The following is a 14,020-nucleotide window of genomic DNA, read 5'->3' on the forward strand; positions in this document are numbered from 1 at the left end:
GACTGTTGAAGGTGCGCATATGCTGTGAATGTGAAAATAGAGAGCATGGGTCATCTGCTGACTTAGTGAATATATATGTGTGAAAGGGGAAAGAAATTATGCAGTTGTTTTTGGGAATCATAGCTGTTGTTAGTGGCAACAAGTAAAGTTAGAAGAAGGGTAGGTTTGGCTAAACCAAAGATAACGAACATTTCAGGGGTTTTTGAGAAATAAAGCTGATAGAACTGCAGGATAAAATGACTATAAAGTAAATTATAGTGACTTTCCGTGGCAAGCATGAAAAAAGGAAGGAAATGGCAGAAATGAATAAGGAAAGAGATATAATGTATAATATAAACTGTCCGTAAAAATTATTTTAAAATCAGACTTTGGCAACAGAAAATTGTAACAAAGATGTCAGGCATCAAAATGATAGATTGTGTCTGTTTTAGGAAACTTAAGTGGTACCAGACAAATGAACACTTTGAAAATAATGATTTGAATGACCTTTATAGAACCTTGCAATCACTTGAGTGCTTTCAGTATGTTTCTTTCTGTATAAATTAACTATTTTCGTATTTGCATTACAGATGTTAGTGTGATGTGTTAGAAGTTTTAAACAGTAATTGCCTTCAATCTGTACATTGCTATTAAATGAAATTCCCTGAATTACATTGATTATGTTATGGCTGCCATCAAAGTGACAGTTGTGAAGACCCATTAGAGCTGGGGATAATGGCACAAGTGGAATTGGGAAGCTAATCCATGATCTTAATAAACCACATAGATAACTTAGCTCCTGTAATGATTTTCTAGATTTTTTCATTCATTTCATTAACTTCGTAGAGTCCTTTTATTTGAAAAGACATTGTATAACAATGATGGATTGACTACATCACAGTTCAAGATTGTTAGATATTGGTGGTTAAGAACCAAAGAGAATTTGAATGTTTTCTAAAGTGGAAAAACAGGAAATCTTTTCCTGTTTTTGTTCTTTATTAAGGTAGTCTCATATTTTTTTAACAATTATTCCTCATATTTTTAGGGGTATATCCATTAAAATAAAAATATCTTGCTTCTGATTTCCCCCTGCTTTTTTCTCAGGTTTTAGCTGGCATGAGGGGAACCTTTTTTTCTTTTATATATGTTGCAGTATTTGTTTTTTGTTTGATTTGAGTTTTTTTTGTCATAGCACTATTGTCACAGAGGTGGATTTTATTTTTTTTCCAGAACCCTGTCAAGAAAATTCCGGATTCCCATGAAATTACGCTCCAACATGGGACAAAAACAGTAAGCGATTACATATTTTCAGCACTTCTTGGTTTTTTAGAACTGAGCCAGTCTGTGAAATAAGTTAACAAATACTTATTGTCAGCTAAAGTTCAAGAAGCTAATTCTTTTTCTTAATTTATTATTTTAGTCTAGCTGTTTTCTTATTGCAATTGAAAGTGTGTTTTAGGATTGCCTCCTCGCTTTCTCGTAATAAGCCAAACGTGGCCCCATTTGACTAAATTGTGTTCTCATTTTCTTCTTCCTTTTTCTCAAATATACTCTTTGCTATTGTTTGAGTTCCTTTTCTAGGCTAGACTTTCCTAATCTAGACATAGGTCTAATCTAGACCTTCTTTGACTGGTCATGGATTTCAGAGAATGTTACTGCTGAAGTTTCTAAGACTTATTTGTAGCTGAATACAGGTCTCCCTCATTCTCCTTGAATCTTTAAGTGCCTTATACACACTATTCTCAATTTCTTGAAACCTTGTTCTTCCTTGTCTTTGACTGCATCTTTTCTAGGTTTCACCTCCAATATTGCTTCTTCACTTTCTATTGAAGAACTTCTGTCTGACATGGAACTACAGTGTCTTTGTTCTCAATATTTTTATCTCTGGGTAATCTCATCTTCCAACACAAATTCAGCTGCTTTTATGTGTTGGTTGATTGAAGATATATTTTCATAGAATGGAATTTATTTTATGGCCATGAATACCCTGTAATCTAGTCTGAAAACCTTTCCCCATAATTTACTTTGGTCATTAAAAAGGGGGATGCTGCTGTTTATCCTCTTCAATTTTGGCCATCACTTAGGCTTCAATGAGAAAATAATATCAGAATTTCTTTTATTGTTATTATATCCCTGTGAAAGCACTGTCAGCTAGTTAATAGAAATCTCACTCATGGCATTCCTGAAAATTTCTTTGGGGAAGGGGAAAAAAAAAAAGGAAAAAACCACCACAAAGGATTATTTGAGAAAATTGCTTTTTTATGAGGTGTCAGACAATCTAAGGAGATGTGTAATTTTCCTTTATTGGATTTTTAATAAACCCGTGGATTGATTTTCTGTTTATATAATTAATATAAACATACACTTAATAATTTAACACTCAACAATATTAAGTAATTAAATAATAAACTTATTAAATGAACATATCACATCAAAACATTAATCATCAATAATCTATGAGTTTGAGATTTGAATTTTTAATAAATACTTTCTTAATATTTATTGGACATTTAAAACGATTTTTCTGGGGAGTTAAAATTAACAGTAAAGATCATAAATGGTTTTTTATAAGCTTTCCGAAATAGTTATTTACAGAAGTGTATATTCATTAATCTGGCATCAAACTTTGTGGTTTGTCTTGGAGTGTGGAGAGGTGATAAGGCTTACCCATTTGTTTTATCACAGTGCTAGACTTAAAGACATAGAGAGAGGAGAGGAAAGAATTATAACAAGTGTGTTATAAAGGAAAATAGAAAAATATTCTCTTTTTAAGACCTGTAAAAGATGCATTGCATCTACTAAACAAAAGTAGAGTGGATTTTTATGCAGACAGTACATACTAGTTTCTTTGCATACTAGGATTTGCATACTAGTGTACTAGTGCAAACCAATTTCCGATTTTATGTGTGATGGTAATTGGTTCTACAGTATGTTTACATTTCCTAACAAACCTTATTGTGTAAATCTTTTAAAATTATTTTTCTCTATATTAAACCAGTAAATATTTGATGGCTTCTTAAAGCATAAGCTCATGTTATTTCTAAGTAAATGGCTTTGTAAAGTGGAAGTTACAGTTTTGGAAGACTTCTGACTTTTCACTGCATGAGAATGCAGCTGTCATCACCTAGAGCAGAGGTGAATTATAACATGGGTGTATATATAGCAGAGTTGCATTAGACTGGATGCAGTGAATGAAAAATATAATTAAAAAACAGCTCTTCTGTGAAAGGACTATCTTTTTGGTTTATTTGTTTGTTTTAGAATAATGAAACTACTTACCCATGTCATTACACACATGTAAGGATGGGAGTGACTTCATTTCTTAATATCGGTGTTTCACTCCAACGTTTTAAAATACGGTCTTCTCATTATCCTCATACATATATCCCATCTGTACCTCTTCAGTCTGATGAACATGGGTTTGATGATGACTCTATTCCTGTGCAGCTGAAAAGTCTCAGAAAAGATTTCTTGAGCTGGAGAGTCTTTCCAGAAACCTGATTAATTTCCCAGGTTGCCTTGCTTGTACAGTGTAATAGGAGTTACTGTTCCAAATGAAACTGCAGGGATGTATATTTTTTTTCTTCTGACACTTTTGATACATAGGTGGGTATGAAAAAGAATACATAATTGGGTATTCTCAACAGTGTGTTTTCTAACATCTCATATCACAGCTGCTCCTTCCTATATTAGTTATTGTAGAATAGAACGCTTGAGTGTATTAACTGAATGCATGATTAATCTGGAGATGCTCAGTTTTTCTGCATGTTAGAAATTATGAATGAAATGAATGCGGTTCAAAATACGCATTTAAATTGTAAAAGAGGCAATTTTTTTGGAAACATGTAAGAGGTTGCATCTGTTTCATTTGAAAATCTAATATGTCATAGTGATATAATCACTAAGTGGAGTTGAATTCATTCTTAAGGATAGCATAAAGCAGTATATTTAAACATTTTATTCAGGGAAGTGAAAAGAAAAATGTTGAATCTATTAGTAACTTTGTAAATTAGATTTTTTGGTGGGCACTGGATTAGGACATCTGATGATCCTTTTCATTCTTTAGAAGAATGAGATTTTAGACCTTCTCCAAAAGATAAGATTTCTTTAAGTGAATGCCTCTAAAATAAAGCAGGTCAGTTAGATTAAGGAGGAGTCAGTTGCCTGGTGAACAGCAGTATCTTTTCTGCAACATCTTGGTTTTCTTGAAAGTACTTTTTCCAAACTGTTGGTTATATGATGGCAGTGTATGTTTGAAATACAGTGAGGTATCAGCATGATGAGCAGCATGAGCTTTAAGGAGAAGATGACTAGAAATTAGTCTTTGATAAAATAAGAAATACCTAAGTGAACCTTTTCTACATGAAACTGAAAAAAGAAAAGTCAAAATAAGCCCATACTCTTTCATATATGGAAACCTTAATTTTAGCAAAACAAATTGTCCATCTTAAAGAATAAATTCCATTCATAACTGATATTTTTATTGTAACATTTATTTTCTGTGGGTTACTTTTTCAAGTAGGCATGGAAAAGGGAGTGTCTCATGCTACATTCCATTTTTAAACAGTGTTTTGTGTGGGAACTATTCAACAGTTTACGCAAGTTTTAAAAGTCTCTGTAACACAGCGTATATACTAAAGCTTTAGAAAAAAGTACAGTAGTAGACAGACATATCTTTGATACAAGTTTTTTTTTGGTGTCACTTTATGTGTCTACATTAAATCATAGTGACTGTCAGTACTTTTCATGTAGACAGGTAAAGAAGAGACAGGCAGGCATCCTTATATGCAAATAATTGTAATTTTTTGTGGTGGGTTGACCCTGGCTGGGCGCCAGGTGCCCACCAGAGCAGCTCTATTGCTCCCCTCATTCACTAGACAGGGGAGAAAAAGTGTAACAAAAGGCTTATGGGTCGAGATAAGGACAGGGAGAGATCACTCACTAATTATTGTTACGGGCAAAACAGACTGAACTTAGAGAGGAAATTCATCTAATTTATTACTAAGCAAAGCAGAGTAGAGGAATGAGAAATAAAATAAAATCTTAAAACACCTCCCCCCACCCCTCCCATCTTCCTGGGCTCAACTTCACTCCCGGCTTCAACCTCCTCCCCCCTCAGCGGCACAGGGGGATGGGGAATGGGGGTTGTGGTCAGTTCATCTCACGGTGTTTCTGCCGCTTCTTCATCCTCAGGGGGAGGACTCCTCTCATTGTTCCCCTGCTCCAACATGGAGTCCCTCTCACGGGGTGCAGTCCTTCACGAACTGCTCCAACGTGAGTCTCTCCCGTGGGGTGCAGACCTTCAGGAGCAAACTGCTCCAGCGTGGGGTCCCCCACGGGGTCACAAGTCCTGCCAGCAAACCTGCCCTGGCATGGGCTCCCCTCTTCACGGGTCCACCGGTCCGGCCAGGAACTTGCTCCAGCGTGGGCTTCCCACAGGCCGCAGCCTCCTTCAGGTGCCTCCACCTGCTCCGGCGTGGGGTCCTCCACGGGCTGCAGGTGGAATCTCTACATGCCCTCATCCTTCCTCCATGGGCTGCAGGGGGACAGCCTGCTTCACCATGGTCTTCACCACGGGCTGCAGGGGGATCTCTGCTCTGGCACCTGGAGCACCTCCTCCCCCTCCATCTGCACTGACCTTGGTGTCTGCAGAGTTTCTTACATCTTCTCACTCCTCTCTCCGGCTGCAAAAGCTCTCTCTCTCTAAGTGTTTTTCTTCTTCTTAAATATGTTATCACAGAGGCGCTGATTGGCTTGGCCTTGGCCAGCGGCGGGCCTGTCTTAGAGCCGGCTGGCATTGGCTCTGTGAGACACAGGGGGAGCTTCTAGCAGCTTCTCACAGAAGCCACTCCTGCAGCACACCCCCCCCCCGCCCAAAACCTTGCCATGCAAACCCAACACATTTTTATACATCAGTATCTGAAATTTTTCATACAGGTTTAGGCATCTGAAAATAATTGGCTTGATTTTTTTTTTTTATTTTCCCTGAAGAAGTTCAGCATTGGTAGCCTATAACGGGACACTAATCTCAGGTGTTATCTTTCACTCAGAAATTAAAGCTTTTTCTTCTTTTATTACAGTTTTTTTGTTTGGTTGGCTTTTTCCCCACACAACTTTCTGTAAGTCTGAATGTTCTTGGTGGAGTATAAGATTATTGTTTTTTCCTTCAGAATTTTCTGGCTCATCTCTTTAAATCCCTTTCCAGGCATTTTCTGGAACTTTTTAAAAATAAAATAATAGCAATAATAACAACAACAACAATAATAATCTGTTATTTTCTTGTGTTGAGGACTGTCTTCCTTGCTGTGAAAGAGTTTCTGAATCTAATGAGTGTCTATCTTATGTATGTGGGATGACCCAGGTTTTTGTCCAATGGTTAAAAGTCATCTTCTGGTTGAGGTCTGCCTAACTTAAAATGCCTAATAGAAGTTAAATTGTGTTCTAGGGGTTAAAACCTCAGCATGAATTCCATGTGAGTTTTACCTTCTGATGAAAACTTTTTCAGTCATTTCAGGTTGGGTTTAATTTTGAGTAATTCTAAAAATACTCTTGTTTTACAGTTTTTGACATCACTTTTCAACACTATCTCATGTAGACTTAATTTCGGAGAATAAATATCTTGACTTACACATTGATTTAGCACATTGTCTAGGTAATCTATTAATAATTGAAATCATGGTAGTAGATAATATTTTCACAAATGAGAGAAGAGAAGAAATAATTTTGAAGGTAAATGAAGTTTAATCAATGAGATGCTTTCTGTTACTCTCACTTCTCCATATGATGATCTGAAGTTCTTCAAATAGACAATTAAACTATTTAATTAATTCCTTATGTTCTTTATGATCAGAGGTCTGGAGCACCTCTTCTATAAGGACAGGCTGAGAGAGTTGGGGTTGTTCAGCCTGGAGAAGAGAAGGCTCCGGGGAGACCTTAGAGCAGCCTTCCAATACCTGAAGGGGGTTACAGGAAAGCTGGAGATGGACTGTTTACAAGGGAATGGAGTGACAGGACAAGGGGGAATGGGTTTAAGCTGAAGGAGGGTCGATTTAGATTAGATGTTAGGAAGAAATTCTTCACTGTGAGGGTGGTGAGGCACTGGCACAGGTTGCGCAGAGAAGCTGTGGAAGCCCCATCCCTGGAAGTGTTCAAGGCCAGGCTGGATGGGGCTTTGAGCAATGTGTTCTAGTGGAGGGTGTCCCTGCCCATGGCAGGGGGGTTGGAACTAGATGATCTTTGAGGTCCCTTCCAACCCAAACCATTCTATGATTCTATGAAATTCTGCAATGAAATTATAACTATAAATGTATAAGTGTAACTTTTCTCAGCTGTCTTCGGTGGTTTATTCAGATTATGTAATTTCCATTCTCCCTACCCCTTCCAAAGTACTCAGACATTATACAAGGTAGTGAAAATTCAGACCCAAAATATAGCTGATTTATTCTAGGAAGAAACTGGCACAGTGAATTTTTTTTTTTTTTTACTTCAGTAGTATTTTATATTTTCGTGACACCTGAAGAACTGTAGAAAAAAAATAACAAAAAGCTTGAATGATCTTATTTTTTTTAAATATTTTTTTCCTGTATAGGTTTCTGCTTTGGGGTTGGATCCTTCAGGTGCACGTTTGATAACTGGTGGATATGACTATGATGTTAAATTTTGGGATTTTGCTGGAATGGATGCCTCTCTCCAAGCTTTTCGGTCACTCCAGCCTTGTGAATGGTAGGTATCTGCCTTTTTCAGTTAAGACTGTGCCTGTGTTAAGCTCTGAATGGAATGGATAGAAGCCTTGTAAGATAGCTTGTTTAAAAGACTTTTGTATCCTGTTGTACATTTTGTGCAATGTGAACCTAAGAACTTGTCTGATTATGTCTTTTCCAATGACTTGCGTATTTTCCCCTTTTAGAAAGCTACAGGTGAATTTGCAGATGGAATTGTTAATGGCATATTGGCAAAAAGATGATGAACCTCTCAAAAAGACAGGTTGACTTTCATAGTTGTAATTGAAATTAATTGAATACAGTTTCCATATGTATTCTACTTATATCAAATTAACAAAGAAGAGAAAAAAGTTGATCCCTTCATGGACACCCTCTGTAGTTACTGCCAGTATTTGGGGGGGGGGTGGGTGTATCTAGTTTTCATTAAATCCTCTATTTCTGGAATCAATGATCTTTTTCATTGCACTGATAATTGAATAGCTACATAGTATGCATTAAAAAAAAAAAGTCTATTGTCTTAAAGGAAAAAAGCTATGTATTTATTTACATTTATTGATATATATATATATATGTAAAGTTAAAAAAAATGCAGGAAGCATTTATGTGGTGGGTTGACCCTGGCTGAAGGCCAGGTGCCCACCAGAGCCGCTCTCTCACTCCCCTCATTCACTAAACAGGGGAGAAAAGGCATAACGAAATGCTTGTAGGTCGAGATAAGGACAGGGAGAGATCACTCACTAATTGTTGTCACGAGCAAAACAGACCAAACTTAGAGAGGGAATTCATCTAATTTATTACTAGGCAAAACAGAGTAGAGGAATGAGAAAATAAAATCAACTCTTAAAACACTTCCCCCCACCCCTCCCATCTTCCCGGGCTCAACTTCACTCCCGGCTTCAACCTTCCCCCCCTCAGCGGCACAGGGGGACGGGGAGTGGGGGTTACGGTCAGTTCATCACACGGTGTTTCTGCCGCTTCTTCATCCTCAGGGGGAGGACTCCTCTCATCGTTCCCCTGCTCCAGCATGGAGTCCCTCTCACGGGGTGCAGACCTTCAGGAGCAAACTGCTCCAGCGTGGGGTCCCCCACAGGGTCACAAGTCCTGCCAGCAAACCTGCCCTGGCATGGGCTCCCCTCTTCACGGGTCCACCGGTCCGGCCAGGAACTTGCTCCAGCGTGGGCTTCCCACGGGCTGCAGGTGGAATCGCTGCATGCCCTCATCCTTCCTCCATGGGCTGCAGGGGGACAGCCTGCTTCACCATGGCCTTCACCACGGGCTGCAGGGGGATCTCCACTCCGGTGCCTGGAGCTCCTCCTCCCCCTCCATCTGCACTGACCTTGGTGTCTGCAGAGTTTCTTATATCTTCTCACTCCTCTCTCCGGCTGCAAAAGCTCTCTCTCTCTAAGTGTTTTTTCTTCTTCTTAAATATGTTATCACAGAGGCGCTGATTGGCTTGGCCTTGGCCAGCGGCGGGCCTGTCTTAGAGCCGGCTGGCATTGGCTCTATGAGACACAGGGGGAGCTTCTAGCAGCTTCTCACAGAAGCCACCCCTGTAGCCCCCCCGCTACCAAAACCTTGCCACGCAAACCCAACACAATTTATTAGAGAGTGATTTCCATACTATCCATACTGTTGACTGGTAATTCAGCAAGTAAGTGAAGCAAGTTCATTTATTTATTTAGTCCAGAGAATTAAAATTTGGAACTCTTCAAAAGCAAACTTTCAGATAAACATACTGATAATAATACAGTTTTTCTAGCAAGGTACTTTCTAATGTCTAACTAAAGTGGTGCACTGTATAGTTTGGTATGCTTAAAAAAGGGATTGAAATTTATTATGGGCAGTAAGTAGTCCTTAGAATGTCTATTTTTAATCATTATTGTCTTAAAAAGCTACAGCTGAATTTTGGTCAGTTTGGAAGGTTAGAATGTGTATGACTAATCGTAGATGTGCCAAGAAAATAGATAATGAAAGACTAGAAAAAGTTGGGGCTGTTAGCCTGGAAAGGAAAAAAATAGAAAGGGATTCTACTGATGTTCTAAACTGTGAAAAATCAGGAAAATAAAAAGTGTGCTTTGATTCATTATGCAATTCTAATCTCTTTGACAGACTTACCTTGTTATAACAAACCGGTGGATGGCACATTTACTTTGAAAACATAGTAAACATGCTGCTTTGAAATAAATAAATAAAACAAATTATCCAAACATGAAGTTGTATTCAGACTTTTCTGGCATGAGTATCATGTACATAATTAGTTAGCAGGATAGAAATGGTATTTTCCTCTCCTCTGTCATAACTGAGCAATAAGGAATAGCTGACAATCTTTACTCCCACAGTAGGAGATTATTTTAACTGAAGCATTTCAAACTGAGCAGAAGAGTGCTTTCAAATTTAGTAGTGTTTGGTGATAATGGTATAAGACATAAATACAGTATAAATTCCACAAGTATGGTATATGTTAATGTCCCGTTTCAAGGAAAACAGCTTGCAAATACATTTGTCCCCTCCTTTTGGCAAAAACTGATAGTAGAATACGAGCTTTTAGCTTTTTATCCCTGACACTGTTCATTTCATGTGTTATAAGTATCTCATAAGTATTTTTATATGAATGTTTGTTGTGAATGTACATTCTTGTGGTTTGAGTATGTTGAAGTATAAATGAAATACATAAAAATATAAATATAAAATAATATTAAAAATAGAATTGACTGTGAAAAGATTAAGAATTTCATTTACGTTGCAAGTCTCATGTATTAATTTTGGGGTTTAAAGATATATTATTTCAATAGCCCTTCTGTATCTTTTTGTAAACGTAAAACTGGAATTATATCTCTGGTAAAAAGATCCAAACTCAAAAAAAGTTCTTCCATGCTGACATTGAGGCATGCTGGTGAGCACTATGTGGAATATTATATAATTTATGCCCAGGTGTATACATACTCTTTTATTATTTTTTTCACTATGGAATTTATTGCAAGGACTATTAGCATTCACAGATCTTAGTTTCGAAGAATTCTGAGGAGTTCTGATATGGTAGCTTTAGGTCTTAGCAGAAATCCACTTCTGGAGCCATACATTTAATTTCATTTTAAGAATAAAAAAGCCTGAGAACAGTTCTGCATTGTCCAGGCTCCATTTTGTAGCATAGTATCGGGTTACTCTCTTAATTTCTCCTTGGATTTGGGATGTAAGGGTTAAAAAAAGAGCGTGACAAAAACCTAGTACCTTCAAACCACACCACAATGTTAAAGGCGAAGGCAAGAGTAAGGCAAAGCTGTGTTACCTGTGAAGAAGTCATTTGTGTGTCATGATTCTACCCATGTACGTAGCTCTGTTCTGCAGGTCCTGGCAGAAAGTACGATGCAATTTTGGCAGCTTTAAACCAAAATGACTTGGATTAATGCTATTAAAGGGAACTGTTTTTGTAAGTTTTCCAAGACTTTTGCTTTAACATTAATAAGAACCAAAAGTGTTTTCTTTAAGAACTGCCTCTTCAGAACCTCACTCTTGGTCATACTGCAATAAATGTCTGAAAAGCAGTAACTTCTGGGGCTTTGCAAGTACCCTGCTTATAGAACCAATTTTTGGACATGATTAAAAGTTGTATTGCACAGTCACAAAGGTGTAGGGTTTTTTTCCCTTTAGATAAAGGTTTTGGAAATCTTTTCTCTCAGACTAATTTTTTCACATGACCGATTTGATGAGTTATTAGTTATGTTCCCATTGTGCTGGGCACTGTAAAATCAGATGCTCTTCCTTGTTAGAAGAAACTTTAAATCTAAATCTCAGATGAAAACAAAATTTTGTCAAACATGCTGATATAGAATTAGAAAGAAGCAATGAGACAATATTGGTCAAATTAGGAACAGTGCCATGTTGACTGTTAATGTCTGTAGTTTTAATTTCAGTACTTCAGTGACTGAAAAACAGTTTTCTCAGAAGACTCTGTGAACCTTTATGTATCATGGATTCTCTCAGAAATCAGATTTTACTTCTGGGCAAGCTGTTTGATCATATCTAGTGGCCAAATCCTCTTCATGCATGAGGCATGCATCAAGCATAAATAATCTTTTAGTGTAGTTTTTAAATGTTTAATTTGGTTCTTACATTTCAAAAATGAAAAGTGCAAAGCATGAATCTTTGCTTTGGAGATGTGTTGGGTATATTTTTTTTGACAAATTCAGCATTGGAGCGTAAGAAATATAACTAGGTAAGTACTTCATTCTGTGTGCAGTACTCAGGTGGGGCTCGGGAATGTTTTGAGCTTTGTATGAATCGTGATATAGCAAGAGCACTTGGAAGTAAAACTGGGGATGATTTTGTAATTCCTAAGATATGCTTGTTGCTCTGAAGCTGAATCTGATGTATTCTTTAGTCTAGGTTTATCAGCTGTCTGCAGAGAATATTCTAGACTTTAGTTATTGCTTCTCTTGTGGTTTTCTTTTAATTTTTTCAGTGTTTCCTCTGAGCTTAATGTGGTTGGCCTTCTTCCCCCTCTTCTGAGCGAGTATCCATTTTTGCTCTTGAGTCCCAGGATGCTTTTTTCAGACATTGCCTGTGATCTGTTTCGGAAATTCCCAGATTTGAGTGTGTCCTTTCTACTAAAAATCAGAGTTTATAATACTTTTGCCAATTTGGCTGCCAGATTGTATTACATAATAGGGTGCTTGAAGCAATTTTTGGCTTTTGAATCATAATGTAATCAGTTTTGCCAAACATTTTTTGAATGAGAAACTTATGCTTAATTTACATTACTATGATCAATGCAGGACTTTTAAAATACGTATTACAATGTTTTATGTGTTTTCTGTAGTAACTCACAGTTTGAGGACAGATTTAACAGATGATAGCTACTGCTGAGTCAGTCATGAAGTCACTACCATACAAGATGTGAAACATTAAATTATTGTTACAAGTTGCATAGTCAGTTTTGTGCATCATCCGAGTGTTAATTTTACTGATGTAAAATTGTGTTAAAAAGTAGTTTCCTTAAAGTTACTGGGATTTGAATGCACATGGTTATGTTCTTCACCGAAAGGAAGATACTCCTTTGCGGACAGTTTGGATGCCATGAGAATCCAAATCTAGCTGGCAAATGGATTCGAGTCCTTAAGTTGCGGTTAATTTAGCTGCAGAGCTGAAGCATTAATATAAAGTAATGTTATTGTGCAGGTTCTCTTAATGTGCGTGTTCTGTTAATCTGCCAAAATTCTAGCAGATGTGGAGTGGGTAGACTGCTTTGCATTTTTTGCCTTCCTTGTAATGGAGCATAGCTGGGTAGGGCGTCAAAAGGCTATCTGCTTTGGATACAGCAACTGCGGTGAACTTTGTTCATAAAGCAGAATGCTGAGAGAAGATGCTGAAGCTGGAAAAGGACTACTTGTTCATCAGCCAGCTTCCCACTTTCAGTTAATAATTTTTGTCATCTTGCTATTATTCCATGATTTCCGTCCCAGGTTTTCTCAAGCAATAAAAGACTTATCTAAGAAAACCTTTACACCAAATGAGCAATCATCTAAGACAAAGTAGACTAGGTAGATTGTTATCTACTGTCATGTTTCCAAGGTTGATGGTATGTTTAACTTTATCTAAGATTCTGATGAAACTGAAGCCCTGAACATAGGAAGAGATGCAAGAATGCATATGACTAATTTCCTGGTGTACAATGTACAGTGGAGTTTTATGTAGTACTACAACATCCTTTTATAGTAATTTATAGATTACTGTAAATCCACATATTGCTTTTGAGAAGATGAAAAAGAATGTTCGGACCTGAAGAGCTGGATCTGACACATACCACTTTTTACTTGGAGTTGTAAGAGCATTCATAAAGTTAAATATGTTTGCCAGAAGTGACATTTTAGGTGCCAACTTTGTAAATATATGTAATTATATGTAAATATATGTGCTGTGTGTTTGCAGAAGGAAATGTGACATGCATACACACACAGAGGAGTAAAAAAATAAAATAAAAAGCTTTAATCCATTAATCTCAGATTAGTATTTTTTTCCCACCTTTTTGGTATAGGAATGTGTATGGGTCATTTCTGCAACATGTTTTCTCACCATTGACACTTTTGGTTTGGTGTTTTAGGAACTGAAGCTTATTGAAACACTTTCTTTCTTTTTCTTTTTAGTCACCAAATCAAATCTTTGCAGTATAGCAGCACAGGAGATGTCATTCTTGTTGTCTCTGGTAACTCTCAGGCAAAAGTTCTTGACAGAGATGGCTTCCCAGTAATGGAGTGCATAAAAGGAGACCAATACATTGTGGATATGACCAACACAAAGGTAAAGTCAGAAATTAATTGAATGCC

The 14,020-nt window shown here is 37.2% G+C and overlaps 1 protein-coding gene across 1 annotated transcript in view; it reads left to right on the forward strand.

Annotated features, from left to right (window-relative positions):
• WDR70 (WD repeat domain 70) overlaps positions 1 to 14,020 on the forward strand; it is a 155,588-nt gene that overhangs the window by 42,367 nt on the left and 99,201 nt on the right. The window contains exons 6-8 of the mRNA XM_054809664.1: positions 1,210 to 1,269; positions 7,568 to 7,701; positions 13,841 to 13,994. Coding sequence (XP_054665639.1) covers positions 1,210 to 1,269; positions 7,568 to 7,701; positions 13,841 to 13,994 — 348 coding nt within the window. The remainder of the gene's footprint in view (positions 1 to 1,209; positions 1,270 to 7,567; positions 7,702 to 13,840; positions 13,995 to 14,020) is intronic.

Source organism: Grus americana, chromosome Z (genome assembly GCF_028858705.1).
Source record: "Grus americana isolate bGruAme1 chromosome Z, bGruAme1.mat, whole genome shotgun sequence".
Classification (NCBI taxonomy): Eukaryota; Metazoa; Chordata; class Aves; order Gruiformes; family Gruidae; genus Grus; species Grus americana.